Here is a 22,810-nt window from a genome sequence, read left to right on the forward strand (position 1 = left end):
CGTCACTTTTCTAGAACTACAGTTGTCCTATTTTTGTTCTCCAATTAAACCTACTTAAAAAAAAATAGATCTATACCAATCCCGATTATCTTCAAATAACAGATATTATAGCCTCGTGCTATGGACAGATTTCTGCCCTGGGATTAGGGAGATGGGTTCAGAGCCCTAACAAGTCATTTGTTCTCTCCCTCTATCTGCAATGTTTATAAAGTTGATGGGGTGTTGAACTAGGTGATGTATGAATCTCTTTTTGTTCTGTGACAACCGATTTATTTTGGTGTACTATCCCTTCGTGCGTCTGTGTCCTAAATGGGATGGAAGATGGAAGGATGAAGTGAGTGCAGCTACTTTCTGGGTGTAGGGAGATGAAGTTAGATGTGCAGCTACTTTCTGGGTGTAGGGAAATGAAGTTAGATGTGCAGCTACTTTCTGGGTGTAGGGAAATGAAGTTAGATGTGCAGCTACTTTCTGGGTGTAGGGAAATGAAGAGAAGAGAGTAAAGTTTCTCTGTATTGATAAAAACTATGTAGAGATTCAATATTTTCTTGATCTCCTTTTTGCTTTTATTTTTCTTCTGTAAGTGTGTTAAAAATTACTATCAAGAAGTTGAGTTGGAATTTTTTTTTGACTTAAGTCAGTGTTACTATTTATGAAATTTTAAAAAAGGTTTTATTTGTTTGAGAGCAAGAGCCCAAGCACAAGGGGCAGAGGGAGAGGGAGAGGGTCTCAAGCAGACCCCCCACTGAGCGCGGAGTCTGACGTGGGGCTCGATCTCCTGACCTGAGCAGAAACCAAGAGTCAGATGCTTAACTGACTGAGCCACTCAGGTGTCCCACCATTTATGAAATTTTTAACCAGTCTTTGTCCTATCATTTTTCTGAGGTTTGTATATTTACTATTCCATTTCAAGGTGTGTCTTTATCTAGAAGTCATTCATTTGATTCAGATTTTATTAGGAAACCCTGGTATGAAAATCAGTTTCATGCAGAGAAAATACAAAGTAGCCACGTAGGGAAGGAAAACCCTTTGCAGACCACCAGGATCATTCTATTTATCGAAAAGGGAAGGACAGAGAGGGAGGGATAAGCTCAGTTTTTCAAGAACATGCAGCCAAAAACCAGCATTATCCCAGGAACCATGTTACATAATAAATGTAATAGAAAATTCTGCTTGTTTACTACATGTCCTCACTAAGTATCCTGATACTTAGATTTTCCTGCTGAAATGAATTGGGTTTAGAAACATAAACCCTTTTCGAGATGCTATGATGTTCTGTAATTTGGCCCGAGAGCTATCGTACAGATGATCATACACCTTCATCTGTGTCGCCCGGTGTGGTCGCCACTAGCCACGTGGGGACATGTGAACTTAAGTTTGATTAAATGAGACAAAATTAAGAATTGAGTTTCTTGGTTGTGCCTGCCACATTTTAAGCGCTTAATAGCGACTAGGCAGCTAATGGCGACCGTCCTGGACGGTGTAGAAGGGACCATTTCCAATATCCCAGAAGGTTCCTTTTGACAGCGTGTAATTAGATCAGGATGATTTTGATTAGCCAGAAGATCACTCTTGCCCCCCCTGGGAAAAAGAAGTAATTAATTCTCATTGTATTTGGGCACCTAAGTCCTACCAAATAAGACCGACTGACTTTTTCAGCCAGCGTTTGTTTTCAGCTGTACAGCATGAACAGTGCCACTCTCCAAAGCTCAATAATATGCCAGGATCACAAAGACCAATTTCTGAGGTTTTTTCCACCCAGAACTCCAGTTGTCCTTTCACTTTTCCAAACCAGCGCCCACTGTTTTTAGCTGGAAAGCGCGTTTTCACAGACAGGAAGGTGGAGCCCTCTGCTGTTCAGCTCAGGAACTACATGGAAGCTGTAGTTTGAACACAAGGCATAAAGAATAGGGACGCGTTCTGTTCCCTCGCAGTAAAGATTAATCCTGTAGGAAAGTTCCAAATGACTCTCCAGGCCCATGCAGAGTTGTCATGTAGTGAAATTTTGTTTTGTGCTTTAATAAATAAACTGCTAACAAGGTATCTCCAAGACAAAAGATGACAAATTTTTTAGCTTTAATTTTCTTCCAGGGAAACCAAAGATAGTAATTATTTGAGTCACAATTAGTAAATTAGTGAAGATTTAGTAAAGGTTTTCTTAAGTAGCATCCAGGGTAAATCAAGCAAAATGCAAATTTTTCTAATGAAATCTTGTAGCATTGGTAAGTAATACCACCAAGTTCTTCATTATGGAGAGAAATAAGACATCCTTTAATAAGAAATATTCATTTTTCCCTCCTTGATTATGAAACTTACTAAGCATTTGGGGCTCAGTTCCAAAGAATGTACCCATCTGGGAGTGAGTTACTTTTTGTTCACGTGCCAAAGAAGTGAGTTGTTTCAGAGTTGTCTACTCTACATTGTTTGTGTGCTCAGGAACTGTGCCTCTCTCCTCAAGGAGGTCACCAGTAGTGTAGCATTTCTGCAGTTTCCAGAGCTGTTGCTACAAATCTCTGCCTTTAAGACTTCCCCTGGCTTGGGAAAGACATGAGAAGATAATCTCCTAAACCTTTCCAAGCTCCAAAGAAGCCATGTTTTAGGTATCGCCAGAAACGTGACTCCTACTTGCACTCTGAGTCAGTCCATGGTTCTCTACACACAGTCGGTCCTCGTGTTCTAACATCCAGTGGTGCCAAAAGCAGGCTAGAAGTACTTGAGAAAACCAGGGAGAGTAAAGCTGAAACATGTGAACTCTTTCTCAGTCAGCTTTGTGGAACCTCAAATGAGAAAAGGAAGAAGGTACATCCCACCAAAGTGCAAAGTCCCTTTGGAATCGAGATGGGAATTGGGAAACCGGTAATTCCAGGATATTAAATTAAGCCTCTCCTCACTAAACAAATACAGTTTCAAAGTTCAGCTGTGATAGGGAAGCCTTCCTCTACTTCAGTGGGTCTGTTTTTTTTTAATTGGGCCACCTGCCCAGCACTTGAACAGAAACAGAAAGGTAGTGATTCCTATAAAGACATTGGGTTTGTTAAATATTTCACCGGAGTGTTCTGTGATGAGATATGGATCGAAAGCTCCCTGTCCCTTGTTTCTTTTTGTCTTTGGTTTTTTGTTTTGTTTTGTTTTTTTCCGGTCCTACTTTTCCTAGCTCATTCTCTGAAGTGTAAAGGACGTGCTGACTTAACGTTCTGGTAGAGTTTTACAAAGCACCTGACGCAGATGCCGAAGGCCAGCTTCTGACTTAGTTCCCACACCCATCTCTTCCTCAGCCTCTTTTCCAGTTTGATTGTCACCTGAAGCCACCTTATCCCGGTGCACCTGCCTCTTCATAAATAACGTGGTGCAGAAGCAGCCACTAATTCAAACACAGTCTGCTGTGTAGAAAAAGGCAGCTTTTCATCTGGTGCTTTCGCTGCTTTGAAACCATTAGGCCTGCCTTTCAAGTCCATTCATCCCTTAAATCACCCAGAGCTTGCTTCCTCGCTTCTGGATCAATGTCAGGCTGAACTTTTCAGAGTCCTTGGAAGAGCATGATATATCTTCGTGACTGAATTAGCTGCCCATGCAACATATCTAGTCTGTCAACCAACTTTTCAGCTTACCAAGTCAATTTTAAGAAAGAACATTCATCTTGTACACCTGAGTTGGATAGATCTTTTGCTTCCCGTTGGGAAGTTTCCAATAGAACCTGTGATCTCTATGCTAATTTCATGGCTCTAAGCTTTCGTTTAGCCTAGTTCGTGGTTTTAAAAACCAAAATCTGCTTCCCATGGTCTCATCACATCTTTCCCCACCCCAAAGTGCCATCTCAATTTAGGGGGAAAAATACCCATTTAAATATCTCTACCCAAACCAGAAGAGGTATCATGTTAAAATTCTCTAACTCCATTTGATTGGCAGTACCTGAAAATACTAGGGTTCTTTGATTTCTAAGGAGCCAGGCTTGAATGTGTGAGACCAACCTTCCCTTCAGAACTGCCGTGTTCTTCTTTGATTCGGTAAGTCGCATCTAGGCTCTATACAGGTCTGCACCTGTTCCTAAACTGGGGTCTGAACTCCCCGAGGGTAGAAGCAGACTTGTTGGTACATTTCCCTCAGGGCAGAGTGCGGAGAGGTTTGTGAGCGCCCCAGAAAGTTAAGAGCCACCGGCCACATTGAATATATTGTTTCCAGGAAAGGATTCACAAATGAAGCTCTTCGGAAGGTGAGAATTGTTTCAAGGTGAACCTGTCCTCTGCCTTACCTCAGTGGTAGTGGTTTGAATCAAGTCAGCAGTTTTTTTCAAGTATCTCATATAAATCTTTTTTTTTTTTCTAAAGGAATTAACTACTTTGAAGTTTGACTTAATGATAAATTAATGCCGGTGTTTACCCTAATGCTGTCACACATTCTAATTTTGGGAAAGTCGGGTTCTCCTGAACAAGATTTTTGGTCAGCAGAGAGGTCTGTTGGACTGGGCAGCATCTGTGCTGAGAGAGTGTGGTAGACAGCGGAGAAGTTGGTTTTGAGGTTGTACTGGAAACGGCAGAGGGGAAAATTGAGAGTTTAAAGGACCGTAGAGAGAGATAATATTAATTGTGAGAGCTGTAAGGAGAAGGTTTGCTACAGACCAGAAATCAGAACTACACCGGGACGAAACGAATGCATACACGGGGTGTCTGGGTTAGAAGCGGTGCCGCCTGTGGCTCTTCCTCCGCTGCGAGACCGTTAGCGAATGACTCCGGGCATTGACAGTGTCTGAAGGAAACGCCGTTCTGCATTCTCATGCCCAGTACTTGGGTATTTTCTGTGTGTGTGTGTGTGTGTGTGTGTGTGTGTTTTTTAAACAAGAACCCAGTTAATATTTAATCTCCTGAGCCTCGTTTTTCAACTCCAGAACCGGAGCAAGTAGAATTCAAATCTTGGATGAGAAATCTGAGTTTTACTGAACAAGCAATAGTTCTTGATGTGAGTGAAACCAGGGAAGATACTCGAAAGAAAGAAACTACTATGCTTGTCTTCTCAGGTGTGTAAGGTCCGCTTCACGGACAGTGCTTCCTGGACGGTCCTGCTGGCCTCCCCTCGTTCGTCAGACACATTTCCTACACAAGGCAGCTTCTCTTTCTAGAAAATGGCTAGACTGGCCACTTGTTAGAGATTGTCCGGAAACGGGTGATGAATACTATGATCTTTATTTTTATCATTTGTCTCAGTAAGATTGTTTTTTAACTGGAGGTCTATGAAGTAAACACAAGCATTATGCTCTTTAATTGAATCTGAGATGCCATCCATTGTAAGACACTCTTTAATTTCATATTGCTAAAAAAATACTGTTACACATGCCTTATTATCATTATGTGCATAACTAAATGTTAACATAGTGTATGTTAAAATCCAAAATCTCTGCCTAGATGGCATTGTGCCTTGATTGCAAAGGTCAGTAATGTAAATAGTTCTGCTGTCATGATAGTATTGCTTCTTTTTTTTTTTTTTTAAGATTTTATTTATTTATTTGACAGACAAAGATCACAGGCAGAGAGGCAGGCAGAGAGAGAGGGGGGGAAGCAGGCTCCCTGCCGAGCAGAGAGCCCGATGCGGGGCTCGATCCCAGGACCCTGAGATCATGACCTGAGCCGAAGGCAGAAGCTAAACCTACTGAGCCACCCAGGCACACAATAGTATTGCTTCTAAATAAGAATAAAAAGTGGCATTGATACATCTTGACAGCCATGCCTTACACGGACCATGTGAAGCACAGAAATTGTTCTTACAGCCTACAATTTGGGATAGACTGGCAGATTTTTCATTTTATGGTTAAATATTATAGGTTCAAGGACGTCCAGTTGTAGCACAACATGATGTAGTAAAATAAATTTGGAACCTAAGGGTCTAGGTTTGAAATACGGTCCTATCTGTCCCTTATCTGCTATGTAACCCCAGTCAGTGAGGACAGGTTTTCTGAACCGTAGCTGCTTACGCAGTCAAAACAAGGGGAGGATGTCTGCCAAAAAGGGTAGATCTAAGAATTCCAAAAGGCATTTGTAGGCAGTAAACCTTACACAGACCAGAGTTGCTGACCTTCTCAGAGCCTTCTGCGCTGTGCGTCTAGGCACTTCCAGGTGAGCGGCTTTGAAGGGGAATCAGAGCAGTTAGGGAAGGAGGAACATGGAGACCTTTCCCTGGCTCCAAGGACCCCGTCGTAGCAGAATGGGGGGGGGGGGAGAGGGCCTAAGGCTTGGGAAAGAAGCCGTCTCGAGTATAAGGCAACGTAGAAAAATAGGACCAACGTGCATGAAGGAGGGCCTGGTGTCTCTCGGAGTGACTCGGATCTGAGTGGTCGGTCGTTGCTATGTGCAAGTTCAACAATCACGATGCTTCGTGGGAGAATGAGCTCAGCTGATTAGCAGTAGAACTTGGGGGTGACTAGAAGGCAGGAAGTGACTTGTGACATACCCTCTTCTTGAAACTGATTCGTAGTTGTCCTAAGCTGTTTCCCCAATTCTTCCACCCCAGGTAGGTTTCTGTCATTTGCAGTATTTTCCTTGTGCTTGGTTGGGGGCGGGGGGCTTTCTAAGTGTGGATATTTTGTGCCTCATCAAAGAAATCCCATGAGTGACGTATTCCCAAGGAACGATACAGAGGCCTCATGCCGTCACTCTAGTAATGCTCTAAGAAGAACTTTGCTATAAGAGAATTTAATAGCTTTGTTACGATTTAGGATTTGGGAAGGAGTGAACAAAATTGAGACCCATTTTCTAAATAAAAAACACACATAGGGGGAGACGGTGGTGGCGTTATCTTCTGCCATTCTCACAGCTGTGAAGCACCTGATCAGGGCTTTGTTAAATCAGAGGCCTTGGTCAGATCTAAGTCCTTGTCTGCTTCGTGGGAGTAAGAAACTGAGAAGTACAAATACTTGTGGCTTTGGTGCTGATTTCTTGAAAGGGAGCTGGGTGACCCTTGACTATCAAGGGCTAGTGGTTACGGTTAATAGCGGGAGGCAGCAGGGGCGTGAGAGTCACGGGGCGGGAGGTCCGCTATGGCCACAGCGCTGTGACATCTCAGCCTGGTCACTTCGTTCCACCTTCCAGGGTTTGCACGGGAATAAACATAGGCGATCGGAGCCGACTGTGGTGGCACTGGGGCTCTGGCCTCTTCCGTGACCCGTTTTGCGGTCAGTGCTAACGGCTTAGGACACATTCTCCTACCTCGTACAGCCTGTGTTCTCCTCACTTGCTCTCAGGCCGCCAGGCACCCGCTTCTAACTGACGGCAGCCGGACAGTGAGGCGAAGCCTATTTTTCATCCCGGACGAGATGATCTCTATGATCCTTTTGAACTTTCAGCATTTTCTGATTTTCCTGAAATTCCCACGTCTTTGGCCAACCATCTACCCGAATCACTTTATTAGGATGGTTTCAGTAATGATGAATAAATGGAGAAATTGAAGAAAATTCATGGTTCTTGGCAGAAAAAGTAAGAAAAGCCCAACTCCCAGAGCACGATGGAATCCCACTTGTGATCCTGCTCATGCTGGACGCCGTATGGTTTTTGACCATCTACAGCTTTTGTAAGCCGGAAGTGGTGACCAAATCCGGGTGGACGGTTCCCTGCAGGCTCTCAGATGAACTTTGAGACGCTTCTCATCTTGCGTCCCAGAGTCTCTGTTTATGGACATTTTGAGTTTCTCAGGGAAAGGGTAGATGGAAAAAAAGGCTCTTTTAAAAAAAATCTTCCCACCAAGGACAAGTTGTTTGTAAAGATTGTATTGCACGTGAATCGTACTCAGAAAACTGGTGATCTGAAGAGGACAGAAGCACGCTTTGTCCACTGTCTCATAAAATGTTGACATTGGGTTCTTTATTTAACAAGGACTTTAACTAGGCTCGGAGCATTTGTGTTAATGCGTATGTCCTGTAGCTCCTGATCCTTTGGCTGTTATGACCACGTCCTGCCTCAGCGAGAGACGCGGCAGTAGCGACGCCCGTAGCGACAGATCTCCCCGAGTGATTCTCAGGAATCCATGTCTTCCCATTGGTGGCTGTTTTTGTCCCTCCAGCATTCTCCTTGGCATTGGTTTGTGGTTGGGATAGAGGACAAAAGGCTGAAGCTTTTCTACTGTTTCTTGATGCTTCCTTCCCTAAATGCTGTTTTCATCTGCCAGGTTGTCCTAATAGTAGATTTTTGCCCCAACACTCCACCCCTTGGCCACCCTTGCCAGGGCACGCGCACATGTTATGACGCCACGGTCCCTGTTGGCTGGAGCGGGAGCAGATGCCCTCGGAGTGAAGGATGTGCCTTCCCAGACAGGGCTAACACCCTCTCCCGTTCAGATGAAAATAGCCTTGGCATCTTGAAAAGAAGGATTAGCCCAGGTCGTGTCCTCCTGGGCCTTCACACTCCCTGTCCCCCTGGGTCCAAAGCTAGGGGTAGGCTTCCCGCATTGTTCGCCTTCTGAGACCCTCAGTCTGTCGCTCCTGGACACCTCCGTTGTCCAGACATGCTGCCCGAAAACGACAGTCTCTTCTCGGTCCCGAGCTCTGTCCCTAGGAATCCCAGTCACGACTTAATAGCCTCTGGCCTCTACTGAGCCCCTCGAACAAGGGCTCTGTGAGCCGCAAAGCATGTGAACGGAGAGGACTGGCACTGCTTCCTGTCCCCCAAATCAGGAGCCTCTCGGCCCACGCGCTTGCTGAGAACAGAGGCTTCATAGAGCCCCCACCCCAAAGGAATTTGACACAAATGGGTGAAAATCGGCTGTGTCAGACCTCCCGGGGGAAGCTGGCGGGTCAGCATTGACTGTCTGGATTTACATACACGCATCTGTGAACACACATGCACCTGCGCGCACACATACACTCACACACACACACAGTACTTGAAGTCTGGGCCTCTCTTACGATTTCACTTTTGCAGCCTCTGTCCTGCTTATCTTCTGCTACACCCCGGGTCAGTCCGGCGTCACCTACACGGGATGCTCAGTCTTCCCAGCAGCTTCGAAGGCTCGCACGGTCTCCCCTGGCCGGCGCTCGGCTCTGGGAGACCAGGCGGTGCGAAGCCCAGTTCCATCCTCCACGGGAAGGACTGATGTCTGCATGCGGCGGCCGGAGACTCGAACTCAGATCCAAGCTGGATCCTCCGATCTAAGCATGTCCCGGCATCGGACTGAATGAGTTTGTGCTCAGCCGGACAGTGCGCGTGTTCCTCCAGGAGCGATTTGCGTTCTGATGGCGCTGCTGTTCCCTCCCAACCTGTGTTCAAAGTTACCTGCTCCCTCATCGCTGTGAAAGCGACTTTCCTTCCAGACAGCATATTACTGACGCTGCGTTTTCTCCCTTTAAATCCCTTGTAGGGAAGCATGCCTCAGACGCCGCCCTTCTCGGCCATGTTCGACAGCAGCGGTTACAACCGGAACCTGTACCAGGCGGCGGAGGCCGGCTGCGCGGGCCTGTGCTACCACGACAACAACCTCCTGTCCGGGTCTCTGGAAGCGCTCATCCAGCACTTGGTGCCCAACGTGGATTACTATCCGGACGTAGGTACCCCCATCCCTCGGAAGCGCATCCCTGCTGGTCCTTACAGGAAATTACAACGTAGGGGCAGGGACCCCAGATACTACTGAACTGTATCTGGGCTGCTAAGAATTTTTCAAGTCAGAAAATGCCTATTGATTATTGAGTGTTTTGAGATCCAGGGAGCCTGCGTGTGATTCACATTTTGATGAGTTTCTTCTCGGGGCTGGTACCACATTGTAGATGGCCAGATACCATCCAAGTGAGGTATCTGTAGGTTTAATTCATGCATATACGTTGTCCTTGCATAGAAACGCCGGAAGACAGTGCATACTCCTAGGATACTTAAACGCTTGTTTTCTTCCCAAGCCCATCTCCACACTGAGGAAAGTGAGGTCGGACAGGAAGACTTCCTAGGAAGGGGAACAACAGGCATATTCAAGATGCGGTTCATGTGTTTTACTTTCGTAGCCCGCCTTTACCTGGGTAATACTTTCTCGTCGAGAGAAGTCACTTCCATTTTCTCACTCTCCACGGCAATTCCAAGAGGCCAGAGCGGAGAGCACCGAAATTCAGAATGCGGAGTGAGCCATACACGGTCTCAGCCCGCATCGGCAGCAAACCTAGGTTTCTCTGTTTCTGGGCAAGTGGTGTTTTCTCCCCCTTTTCACTGGTGCCGGAGCTGCCCCTTGTTACTGGACAGCGGCTGGTTGTTGATAAGGAGTTCATGAAACCATCTAGACACAGAGTCACATGTTTTTATAAATATAATGATGACCTTGGTGCGCGGAGGATAGTTTGTGCTTGCCGCCGGAGTTCACCACAGTGTTTCTCCCTGAGTTATCTCTCTGTGCGATTTGTTGCATAGTGTCGTGAAATATGTTGCCACACAGGGAACACTTGTGATCAGAAGTAAAAGGAATCCCTTGTTCAGCTCTGTAAGTGTTTATGAGCTAGTAAAGGCGCCTAAGTGGGGAGGCGGGGGTAAAAAAAAATAACGCAAGCAAAATGAAAAACAACCCTGGATTTTTCTTTTCACTGGGAGTCTGAAACTGTTAGAGCAAATAAGCCCTACTTCATTACTGGCTTCTTGGGAGACAATGTAGTTAAGAAAAAGTATACAGTGTGATATTGTGTTTTATCAAGTTGCTTAGCCTCCGAGCGAGTAAGCAGATTACTTGAAAGCCTGCCTTTGAATGTTCTAGCCCCAGCGGACAGACTCTGCTAGGTGCCCACCAGACGCACCGGAGAATCCTTGAGCTGTTGTGGGCTGGGTGTTTTTTTGGTTTCCATTGAGTTACCATAATATCTGGACGCAGAACAAGATTCTGTAGGGGTGATCTGTTTAAGTCAATGTCTTTAAGTGTCTCTGGGCTGAATTTCATTCTCCTTAGCGAAAGTGAGTTATGTGTCCTGGTGTCCTGGCGTCCAGAGAGAGGGACGTGAAAGTGTGCTTTGAATAATTTCAGTAGATAAACTTATCTTGTACTTCTGTTATTTTTAGTGTGGTTGAAGGGAAGAGGTATATCAGAAGGCAAAGGAAAAATCCGTCTTAAGGTGTTTTACTATGAAGCATTATTTTATGAAACTGTGTTAGCTTTGATCGAGAGAACTTAATGAAATAAGATGTGTGAACTATGGGGGAGATACTAGTCTCAGAGAGACTGTGACCACGGTGATTCTTTTCCTCTCGCCGCAGAGAACATACATCTTTACCTTCCTCCTCAGTTCTCGGTTGTTCGTGCATCCGTATGAGTTAATGGCCAAAGTTTGCCACTTATGTGTTGAGCACCAGAGACCAAGTGATCCCAGCAGTGACAAGGTAATGATATGCCTTGAACTTTACTATTCTCTGTTGGGCTTGGTAACTCTGTCACTTAGATGTTGTGAAGCTGGCTCCCTTCCCCCGCGCTGAAGGGCATAAATGGGGTCACAGCTATGCCAGGGCAACGGGGAATGGCATAAAGAACACGGTGGAGGCTCGGACACCGGAATCAGTGTTCCTTTTCATCTAAGATCTTTATTTCTCTAACACTCTTGGTCCTGTTGAATCACTTCAGTATATAAAAATACTGCAATGTTACTACCCAAGAGAAAAGCCCGCACAGTGTATGTGCCGGTCACTATGGTCAGTATGGTAGAATTTTTAAAAAATAAACCATCATGTCCTTCATGTGAAACAAGCCAGCCTCCACAGTTTAAGTTCACGGCCATGGAAGAGCCCTAGATGCTGCCTGAAGTTGGTGCCACTTGGCATTGACTTGGGGGAGGGGGACTAGACTTCTTCAAGCCCAAAGACTTTTCAGGAGACGTTTACCAGTGACTTTGTTCAGTTAGAGATGTGACACCGTCCGTGGTGACAGAGATCACTGAACGAGATGTGCTCTTTCTTCCAGAACCAGATAAGAAAAATTGCACCCAAAATCCTTCAGCTCCTGACGGAATGGACGGAAACCTTTCCTTATGATTTTCGGGATGAAAGAATGATGAGAAACTTGAAGGATCTGGCCCACCGGATAGCCAGCGGCGAGGAGGTTGGTGTCCTGAGTTTTAGTGAAAGCACTTGAATTTCCAGGCCAAGCCTTGGTGGGAACTGGTGCTGAATTATGTATCACGATCTCCACGTCTTCCTTTCTGTGTTGCCTTTGGGCAAATCTTCGACATCGCATCACGGCCCGTTTGGTGTGCGGAACGGGGAGGGTTACATAATCCCACTTGAAAGGGTTCTCATCTGGAATTTTACGTGATTAATCCGGGGGTACGTTCATGTCCATTCACATGTAGGGCTCATGCTGCAGGGGTGTTTTAATTTTACTTGTACTTTTCTTCCTTCTGAAAGATTTGACACAGAAAGTTACATAGCATATATGATAATACACATCATATTGATAGATCTAAACACAAATGGATACAACGTAAATAACCTGGTAACGTATTAACAGATGATAAGTTGTGTGTTGATACATCAGAAACAGACACTTTGTAACCATGGAAGGGAGAAAACACAGGGTCTGGAAGCAACTAGCAGGACAGGACGGCTGCAGTTTCGGCGTCAACTTCGGGTAAAAGAGAAATACAGTTGGTTATGGGATTTTCACCATCAGAAAAGAGAGCTTACTAGTTCTTTAGGGCATTAAATGAAATGAAATTTTAAGAACTTTCTTATGGAGAACTTTATCCAGGGGGCACAGAATGAGATCAGGGAGACTGCTCTGTGTAGGTTTTATAACAAATGCTCCTTGACAAAAAACCAAGGCTGTATGATTCCTGTGTCGTTAGCAAAGGTCATTCTTCTGGAGAGGAGAAGACAAAGAGGAAAAGATCCAAGTCTCCTGATGGCCGGAAGTTGGTTCAAGGCTAGTACCTAGGGTGGGTGGAGAACAGTGAGTCTCTTGGATACTCTGTCATAAATACCACTTCCCTGCACCAAGCCTTTGACAAGAGCTAACTAGCTATTAAATCAAGAAGGGTGATCCTCTCTGAAGGAGGCCTGGAGGCCTGGTATTGTGCTGAAGCGTGTTGGGCAAGGGTGTGTTTGTAGCTTCTGTGCAGCCAGTGAGCTCCTGGGGGCAGAGCCCTTGGGCGCAGATACAGCCCTTCCATGCAGGGAAAGATGGACAGAGCGTTTGGCCACTGGAGAGATGTCGTGTTTTGTTCATCTTGAAATGCATTTTCCCTTCGGAGTGACCTTCCTTGAGAACGCACTCCCTTGGTGCTGCGCTGTAAAGATCAGTGACAAGACGCCCTGTGTTGTGTCTGCTTCTGGTGAATCTATTTGAAGACCCTTCCCCCCACCTTAAAAAATTATTTCAGATTTACAGTTGACAAACTTGCCTTGCCTGCAGTTATGTCCTCATGAGAGTGGATTTAACCCTTCTGCTGCTCCTGTGTGCCGTACCGAGCCCTGGTGATCCAGACGGCTGTGGTTTATCTGTGAGGCTGAGTGAGTGGGTTCCTGAGTCGTTTTGCAAGTTATGACTGTTAAGATTATTTTGCCGGTTTGCCTGTGATGGGGTCCAGCCAGGTATGAATTGGTGGGTCGGCCACGCACAAAGGCAGAAGTTCAGTGCTGCAGGGTGCTTTTCTAGCTGCTCTTACACCAGCCTGTGTCTGTTGGGCAGCATCAGTCCTGGTTCAGTGAGCTCGGGGTAGGACAAGGTGCTCAAAAGATCAGTGGCACCATAAGGACTCTATCTTGTAAGAAGTCCGAGTCTGGAGTCAGTCAGTACCACATTTAGTTAAGTTGTACTTTAGGTACCTAACTTGATAGTTCAGTCAACTGACCTTCCCCCATTGCCTTTTTTAAAAGGTAGGAATGGTCGCTTGATCTTTTCCAAAGAACACCTGAAGAATCTTTTCCAGATAGAAAGTTACCGTTCTGAAAGTGTCTGATGGGTGGCCTTTTGCTTGTCGTGTGGTGGTGATCAAGGAGGGAGATCACTTATATCTGTGTCAGTCCGATTGGATCCTGTCTGGTTTTTTGGTCAGGCTCAAGCCCCTCAAGTGTTGGGAGGAAGTCAGAGGGCCCCAGGGCCTTCGAACTGGCTTCTTGTGAGCACTCCTCTGTTAATACAAATCCTTGATAAACCTTGAGGTTGTCAGATGGTTTTGAGTGAAAAGAGGAAACGAGAAGGTAAGCCAGGTCGAACCCAGGGCTTGAGCAGCCACGCGTCCCCTGCCTTGATCCGGTTGGGTTTTACAGGGAGAGGCCGTTCCTTTGGCCCCTTTAGTCCTGTTTTCGGAATTGGCCTCTGTTGGCATCTGGCCGATCTGTGCGGGCTTCGGCAGGTTCCCCAGATTCCTTGACTTCTCTATCCCTGCAAATCGAAGAGGCAACGGTGCTGCGTTAACACCCGGGTCGGCTCTAAGATCGTGTGATGCATGCTGTCCTCAGAGAAACACCTTCCCTCACCACCCAACCACAGTCCCTGCAACACCCTCATTGTGGGCTTTCACCCCCGCTTTCTTCAGAGCACCCTGTGGCTGGGAATTACTTGCTTTTTAATTTACTATTTGTTCTCCCCCCGCTGACTCGTGGTGCCTACTCTGTTCATCGTAGCGTCCCTAACTCCGAGCTTAGTGCCCGGCATTGCGTCGGGACTCAGTAGCCTGCGCGTGAATGAAGGAGCGAACTGTGCAGTTACTGGAAGAGGAAAACACCTACTTCCCTCCGCAGGAAGGAGCGTGGGCTTGGCTGGAGACTTGTTGCTTCTCGCCCGAGACTTTAGGGGTTTATTTTGGCAGTCAGTGAGTCCAGGTGCGCCCTGTGTATGATTTTGTCGGGTTCTGCTGAATCTGCTGGGACAGTTCTGCATAATTTGGCTTAATATGTTTCCCCCTGGGGATTTGCCCCAAATGAAGTGGTTTATTAGGACTTGCCCACAAGAAACATGAAATGGAGCTAATGACTGAATTCCGTGACAAGGGACTGTCGTGGGGAGAAGGCAGTTTTCTCTTCCTTAAGGGGCTGGTCTTTCCTTTATCTTTATTTGCCAGGTAATTACTGTCACTGGCATTGGAAGTTATAAAAAAGAGTAAGTGCATATTTAGCAATTCATGACTCAGTAAGGAAGCACGCCCAACAACACAAAGCTTGGAATGGACTCAAATGGCAGCAGGAAACTTTAAAGAGGTCATACATGCATACGCTCTTTCTGTGTGTCTCTTTGTCTGTCACACACACACACACACACACACACACACGTTCTTCATTATTCGAATAGCTTTACCCTACACCCTCTTGTATACATTTTCCCCTTACAGCTTGTTGCTTTTCGCTCACTAGCTGAATCCCTGACTGTACATCCCTCAACCACTTCCCTTAAAAAAGTATACTTTAAAGTGTAGAATAAGAGACTGTGGACTCTGAGAAACAAACTGAGGGTTTTGGAGGGGAGGGGGATGGGGGGTTGGGAGGGCCTGGTGGTGGGCATTAAGGAGGGCTCGTATTGCATGGAGCACTGGGTGTGGTGCTAAACAAAGAATTTTGGAACACTGAAAAGAAATTAAGTTAAATAAATAAAAATAAAGCTAGTTAATAATCCCTCCCCCCCAAAAAAAAGAATCTTTCACCAGTTATGCCAGTAGAGCATAGATCCTGATGCTTTTGCTACATACCAGCATCCCCGGGAATGTTGGGTATGACATTTGGGACAGGGACAGGGTGAAGAGACCATTTTAAGTTCACAGATTTTTAATGTAACTGAAAATAATGAAAGCAGAAGAGCGAGGGAGATGGGGACAAGGGATTTATTTTATTTTTATTTATTGTTGTCACTGAGGTCTAATTAGCATCTAACAGCATATTAGTTTCAGGTGTACAACTTAATGACTTGATATTTGCATAGATTGTGAAGTAATCGCAGTAAGTCTTACTAACATCCATCACTACACAGTTACAGAATTTTTTTCCCTTGTGATGAGAACTTTAAGACCCATCCTCTTAGCAAGTGTCAAAGATGCAATACAGTATTATTAACTATAGTCCCTGTAATCACGTGCCCAGGACTTATTTATTTTGTAATTAGAAGTTTGTACCTTTTGACCAGCTTCACCCGTTTTGCCCCTCCCCTGTCCCTGGCTTCACCCCACCATGAGGAATTTAATTAGCCCTTAATTCAGTCTTGAGCTCCTTCAAATTCCAAAGAAAAAGACATTTTTCTTTGGGGGACAAGCATATTACCAAATAGATCACATCTTCTAAATTGGTAACGTTCATGCTGGGTGGAAGATAGATTTTTTGAAGGTTCAACTTTTTAAACACTGAGGTATTTCATTAATGATTTAGGGTGGTCTGTGAATAACAGAAGGAAAAAAAGAGGTGATCTAGCGGGCCAGTTTAAAGAACTAAGTAGAATATGCTCCAGACAAGTGGAGACAAAGAAAAGAGAAAGAAGGCTGGGTAAGCTGCTTTTGCCTTGACTAAGTAAGAATCGGTCATTTCCAGATGCGTTTGGGATTTTCCTTAAGTATGCAGGTATCTGTCCGTCTGAGTTTCTGTAATTTGCTCCGGTACACCGGGTTGCCTCTGTGACATGATAAGGCTCTTGTACTTGTAGGTAAGATGCCATTCAGTTTTCAAACAATTAATCTCAGAAAGTAATAGTGGGTAACACCTTGTAAAAGGGTCTGACTAAGCAGACGCGCATATCCATAGGCCTTTCTCAGTTCAGTGGGACGGCCCTCGGAGGCGCTGACCTAAGGACCGGGTTAGCGTGGGGGCCTTTCTCAGGTCACTTACCTACAGGGGTGGTCGTTTGCGTGGTAGTCTTGGGGCGAGACGAGGCAGAAGAAGAGAAGCCGTAGTTCTGTCGTGATGACAGGCCCCTGGGGACGGATTGATTGTGAAGTTATTTCTTTGACTTCACGAGTGCTCTAAAAATCAAGAGACTGACATTGTCTCGAATACGTGAGTTGCTTTGGAAACCGATTGGTCTTAAGGGCTGTGGCTGTCGAGCAGCGTGGCCGCGGATAGTGCGGCCACCGTGAGCGCGTCACGGGGAGGACCGCCACGCGGGGGAGCCCGGCTGGCCGTGAACCTTCGCACTGACTCAGGAGTGCAGAGGAATGGATGTGAGTCACGTGCAGGTCAGGTGCCGGCAATGAACATCCTCTTCCCCTCCGCCAGCCGCGTCCTCTGTGCAAGGCCAGAGCGGGGTACGGGCCAGGGCGGGGGGAAGAGGTGATCGTGGTATTTTCTGTCCGGCTGGCGTCGCTTATAGATGACCAAGACTGGGCGCGAGAGCCACAGGGAGATCAAGAATGTGACCCGGTGGAGAAGCCTTAGGACGAGGCTGCTCCGAGCGGAGACCAGTGTGCTTTGGCCTGCGCGGGGTGAAGCGGGGCATTCCTGTGCCGGCCCAGGGCGCACTTAGTTCCCTGCAGCAGCTCATCAAAGTGTCGCTGTGGGGCTTTCCTGGCTCAGCCTGAATCGTCCTCTCAGGGCAGCCTGAGCAAAGAGCTCACTTTCCAGGTCCGAAAAGGCCCCTGTGGGTGATGTGTCCCTCTCGGACTCTAGGAGCTGGGCTCGGTTGTCCCGTAACTGCCCGCGGCTTCTCCAGCGCCCGGGAGCACAGGCCCGAGTTTGCCTCGGGCGGACGGTCCACATGCAGAGTGAGCGTAATCCTGCGCTTCTGCCCGCAGACGTACCGGAAGAACGTCCACCAGATGATTCAGGGTCTGGTCCGCAAACTGGCCACGCTCAGCCAGTACGAGGAAGTCCTGGCCAAAATCAGCTCCACGTCCACGGATCGGCTCACGGTTCTCAAGACCAAGCCCCAGTCCATTCAGAGAGACATCATTACCGTCTGCAGTGACCCTTACACTCTGGCTCAGCAGCTGACTCACATCGAGCTGGTAAGGTCCTTGTCACCGTTTGCTGTGGCAACACACACGTTGTCGGCGGTCACGTCCCGGGAGACTCTGTTAGCATGACCCAATGGGAAGTGCTATGGGCGGTAGCTATGTTTTGCTTAGACCTTGAACATGAATGTTTTTGACATTCAGGGGATTCACTTCTTCTTCTTTTTTTTTTTTTTTAAGATACATTTATTATTTGAGAGTGAGAGCACAGGGGAGAGGGAGAAGTAGTTTCCCCGCCGAGCAGGGAGCCTGACGTGGGGCTCCATCCCAGCACGCTGGGATCACGCCCCGAGCTGAAGGAAGGGCAGATTGACCGACCCTCCCCATCTGCGCTCTCCGTTTCCAGGGCTTGCCCAGCCTTTCACTATGCCGTGTGGCACTGACGTCGGCAGAAAGTTGCCTCTGCTCAGATCGCGAAGGGGATGACAGTACTTAGGGTTAAAGGCTCATTTTAGAAGCTGCATAAAAAGTGGAGGCCGTGCCAGAAGTCAACAGAAGGAGTTAACAGTTTATTTCTTTTCATTTTCTTTACTAACATTGATCTGCTGGTTTGGTGTTTCAGGAAAGGCTCAATTATATTGGGCCAGAAGAATTTGTTCAGGCGTTTGTACAGAAGGACCCTTTGGACAATGACAAGGTAATCGGACTACCTAGAGGTCAGCTCTGCAACTGGAAATGGGACTTCTTAGTCTGTGATAGTGGATGCAAGAGACAGAGCCTGGAATTATTTTGTCTTAGGCTTTACAGTCAGAAGGTGTTTTTTTCATTAGCCACGTCTGATTCATTGCGTGTTTCTTAAGCCTGGTCTTCAAGCACCGTCACCGTATTCTTGCCCTATCACAAACCCTAGCCTCTTCTTCCTCCTTATTGGGAAATTTAATAAGCAAGTAGACACAGGATTTGCGGTGATGAAGGTTGGAGATAAAGGCGTAATGGTTTTAGCAGATTAAGTCAGAAAAAAGTACCAGAGAATGCTCCGCTGGTGACTCAGCAATCACAGGGGTGGGAAGACAGGACCCACATGCAGTGAGCCGAGTAAGGGAGTAAGGGTCGCTTTGCTGCTGGCTTCAAGGTCAGTCCCTCATGACAGGCTCTTGCCCGAATGAGCCACGTGTGAACACGCACGGATGTAAGATCGGTGAACACACATGGGCAGTGGTTCCCCAGTGGCCCAGAAGCATCTCGAGTTGTTAGACAAAGACTGGATCATCCACTAGTGAAAACCCCCTTTGGAACTTAGGGGTAACAGCTGTTTTCCGGCCTTAGAATAGCTTCCCTCAGTACAGGAAGCAAGGATTAGGCTTTGCAGTAGGAGGCTAGTGGACTTTTTTTTGTTTGTTAGATTTTTTTGGAAGGAAGGAAAGAGGAGTGCAATCACCCTGTTCAGGCTTGGCCCTGAGCGCCAAGATGAGCTGAACTCCTTTCGCTTTTGAATAATGAGCCGTTCGCCCTGCTAAGGACCGGGACGGCCCAGACTCTCATTCACCTCGCTTGGAAGATGTTTCGCTTCTTGCTACATGATGCTCCGAAATTTTGTCCTAGACTGCATTTTAAGAGAAACTATCCCAGCCCCGGCTCTCAGCCTCTCCTCGCCATTTCACTAGCAGCATTCCCAGGGCACCCGTCAGTCCAGGTTTCTCTGGAGCGCAGCCAAAACCCCTTAGGATTGTGCTTCGGAAGACAGTTGCCACCGAGAGTGACTTGGTTTCTTGGGGGGAAGGGCCCCATTTTGAACATTTCAGAGTAATGTCTCTGGCTAGATCTTATGGGTTTCACTGGACCGTAGGAAGAGGCTGGTATTTCTGTGAAGGGAGTCCAGAATGTTAGTGATTTTCTCTCCCTCCTCCCCATCCCCTTGTCTTGGAAGGCTGTCTCACTCCATAACTGGACTAAAGGCCCATGTCTGACAGAAACGAGAGCCCAGTCCGCTCTTTTCTTTTTTTTTTTTTTTTTAAAGATTTAATTTATTTATTTGAGAGAGAATGAGAGTGAGAGAGAACATGAGCAAGGAGAAGGTCAGAGAGAGAAGCAGACTCCCCGTGGAGCTGGGAGTCCGATGAGGGACTCGATCCTGGGACTCCGGGATCATGACCTGAGCCGAAGGCAGTCGTCCAACCAACTGGGCCACCCAGGCGTCCCCGCTCTTTTCTCTTGGTCTCCAACTCATCTGCTCGCTTTGCTCTCCCCAGAGCTGCTACAGTGAACGGAAGAAAACCCGAAACCTGGAGGCGTATGTGGAATGGTTCAACCGGCTCAGCTACCTGGTTGCCACCGAGATCTGCATGGTGAGAAACGGGTTCTCCCTTTCTCCGCGCGCTCCCTATTATTCTTCTCGTATTTATTTTACACCCGCTGGGTCCGCGTGTTGGATCAGTGCTCTCCTTTCTCCCCGTCTCTGTACAGCCCGTGAAGAAGAAGCATCGGGCAAGGATGATCGAGTATTTCATCGACGTAGCTCGGGAGTGTTTCAACATCGGCAACTTCAATTCCCTGATGGCCATAATCTGTGAGTGTTTTCTGGAAGGCACGGGTCTTTCACTTGTGAGGTCCTGGGAAGTGTGTCCACTAAAAATGCACACGTAGTACAGTTTCATGAATCAAAACTCTACTTTTGAATCCTGAGTTGTTCTAGAATGTTCCGAGCGCTTTAAATGTCAGCATCGTACAAGAGCGCACATTCTGTTTGACGTGTGTGACTTCACGGAGTACGGCCAGGCAGCTTGTCCGCTTCTGAATATTCACCGATAGAAACTCATGAGGGAGAGATTCGGCTAAAAGGAGGATTTAGAAAGTGTTCAGGCAGCTTGTGGTCGAGCATGATAAAAATGCATGATCCGAGACTGCGCGGTATGATGTTAGCAGCATGCACCGGAGGGTGGCCCGAGAAACGGGATCTTGTGACTGTCCATGCTCCTAGGACTCACACCTGCAACCCCATATTACCCTGGTGGACGAACTTTGCTCCTTCTTTGTAACATGGGGATCTTAACACCAGTGATCATTCATTTATAGTCATTCATCCTATAAACATAGTGCCCGAGTCATGCTACGATTACTGATAGTGACTCTTTCATTTGAAAATACTCTATTTATAGGATAAATCATATGTTTATCCTATACATTTTAGGTAGTCAATAAATAGTTGAAGATTTACTGGACCCTCTAGAGTCAGAGTCAGTTTGAAGCTGGAGAATCTACCAGATGTGATTCAGTGCTTTTGATGCCGATAACTTCCCCCTCACCAGTTTTGAATTCCGTTTTCTTTTCAACATGATTTTCCTTGTTTTCTCACTAAAAATACCACATTTTGGCTTTTTATCTGGCTTACTTCTTGAAAATAGTGAGCAGAAAGACCATGAAATCAGGGACCCGAAAGTCCACAGTCCTAGGCGGTAGAAGTTCACTTAATTTTTTCCCTCATACCACTAAGAAAATGTCAAGACACACCATGTCATGGGAGAAAGTATCTGTCATATATGACAGCTGAAAAAGAACTTGCATCCAGCCTCTATAAAGGACCCTGTGAATCAATAGGGACACAGAAAGCCCAGTGAAAAACAGGGCAGATATGTAGATATGTCACAAAAGTTTGCTTTTGTGTACTTATTGTTATATTATAGATAATAGTACATAAAAATGTGCTCCGTATCATTAGTCATCAGAGAAATACAAATTAAAATCAGAGTGTAAAACCATTTCATACATTGAAATGACTGAAATTAAAAGGACTGGGTGAGGGGCGCCTGGGCGGCTCAGTGGGTTAAGCCTCTGCCTTCGGCTCAGGTCATGATCTCAGGGTCCTGGGATCGAGTCCCACATCGGGCTCTCTGCTCAGCGGGGAGCCTGCTTCCTCCTCTCTCTCTGCCTGCCTCTCTGCCTACTTGTGATCCCTCTCTCTGTGTCAAATAAATAAATAAAATCTTTAAGAAACAAAAAAAGGACTGTGTGACCCAGATATTGGTGAAGATGAGGAGAAGGAGGAAGTCGTGTTACTGGTGGGGTATGAGACGGTATTTCTACTGTGGAAAACTGGCGGGTGTTTTTTTTTTTTATCAAGTTAACTTGCACTTAGTGATGAACACTTTTTTGGAGCATGATTTCGAATGACTTCTCTTACTTGTCTGTTTCAACCTTTTCTCCCGTCTCCACTCCGTTCCGAACGGGAAGCCGGCATGAACATGAGCCCCGTGTCTCGACTGAAAAAAACATGGGCTAAAGTGAAGACTGCAAAGTTTGATGTCCTTGAGGTACGTGGAGTTGGGGCCTTGAAAGTGAGATTCTTCTGTGTGAGCTTTGCCCTTGATCAGGGCGTCGCTATAGGGAAGAAAGCCCGTCCCTCCTTACAGACGCAGGGAAGGGAGGGGTCAGGACTGGCAGAGGGGAGGAGAGATGGGGTTGTAGCCCGGCCCTTTCGTAGACAGAGGGTCCACCCTGGGGCGAACCGGCTGAAGAAATAGCAGCCTGTGAGCTACACCCTATTGTTTGCCAGGATGGAGTCTGGGTCCTGAGCCACTGGGCGTTCTGCCTCGGGCCGGCTGTCGTCCTGCATTTGCAGTGTCCCGGGGGAGAGTTCCCATCCCTAGAGAAAGACTCCCGCGCCGTCTTTCAGCAGATTTAGCTAACCTGCGCAAAGGCTCTGCAGGGTGATTCGGAGGATAGTACGAGCTGTCCAGAAAGGCATTTGTGTTTGGATCATACTAATGTCGGTATCACCTTGGCATGTTGGTCCTTTGAATTAGTGGTCTTGGGAGATAATAAAAAAATGCGCTTTCCTAAGTTTTCTCCAAATTGGGAAGCAGTACTGATGTATTGCATTATTATGCCTTTATTCTTATTGTCTAATGTCTTCTCCTTCTGGTAAGACAGTACGCTTTGGTTCCCTGTGAGTGATTTGTTACCACATGCAAAGTACACGTTCACAACAAAGGGTCGCTACACACGGCCAACCGGCCAACC

General features: G+C 46.7%; 1 protein-coding gene and 1 long non-coding RNA gene across 4 annotated transcripts in view; both read left to right on the forward strand.

Moving 5' to 3' along the window:
• The window catches only part of RASGEF1B (RasGEF domain family member 1B), a gene marked incomplete at its 3' end in the record, with an annotated part of 333,562 nt that overhangs the window by 298,806 nt on the left and 11,946 nt on the right, over nucleotides 1–22,810 (forward strand). For all 3 annotated transcript variants that reach the window (XM_082726496.1, XM_082726497.1, XM_082726498.1), the window contains 8 exons: nucleotides 9,334–9,516; nucleotides 11,193–11,315; nucleotides 11,890–12,027; nucleotides 17,636–17,848; nucleotides 18,417–18,491; nucleotides 20,044–20,139; nucleotides 20,258–20,360; nucleotides 22,022–22,101. In XM_082726496.1, coding sequence (XP_082582622.1) covers nucleotides 9,340–9,516; nucleotides 11,193–11,315; nucleotides 11,890–12,027; nucleotides 17,636–17,848; nucleotides 18,417–18,491; nucleotides 20,044–20,139; nucleotides 20,258–20,360; nucleotides 22,022–22,101 — 1,005 coding nt within the window. In that variant the 5' untranslated portion in view covers nucleotides 9,334–9,339. The remainder of the gene's footprint in view (nucleotides 1–9,333; nucleotides 9,517–11,192; nucleotides 11,316–11,889; nucleotides 12,028–17,635; nucleotides 17,849–18,416; nucleotides 18,492–20,043; nucleotides 20,140–20,257; nucleotides 20,361–22,021; nucleotides 22,102–22,810) is intronic.
• LOC309862545 overlaps nucleotides 1–22,810 on the forward strand; it is a 531,010-nt gene that overhangs the window by 70,709 nt on the left and 437,491 nt on the right. The gene's annotated exons all lie outside the window — the stretch shown is intronic.

Source organism: Mustela nivalis (assembly GCF_964662115.1).
Source record: "Mustela nivalis genome assembly, chromosome: 4".
NCBI lineage: Eukaryota > Metazoa > Chordata > Mammalia > Carnivora > Mustelidae > Mustela > Mustela nivalis.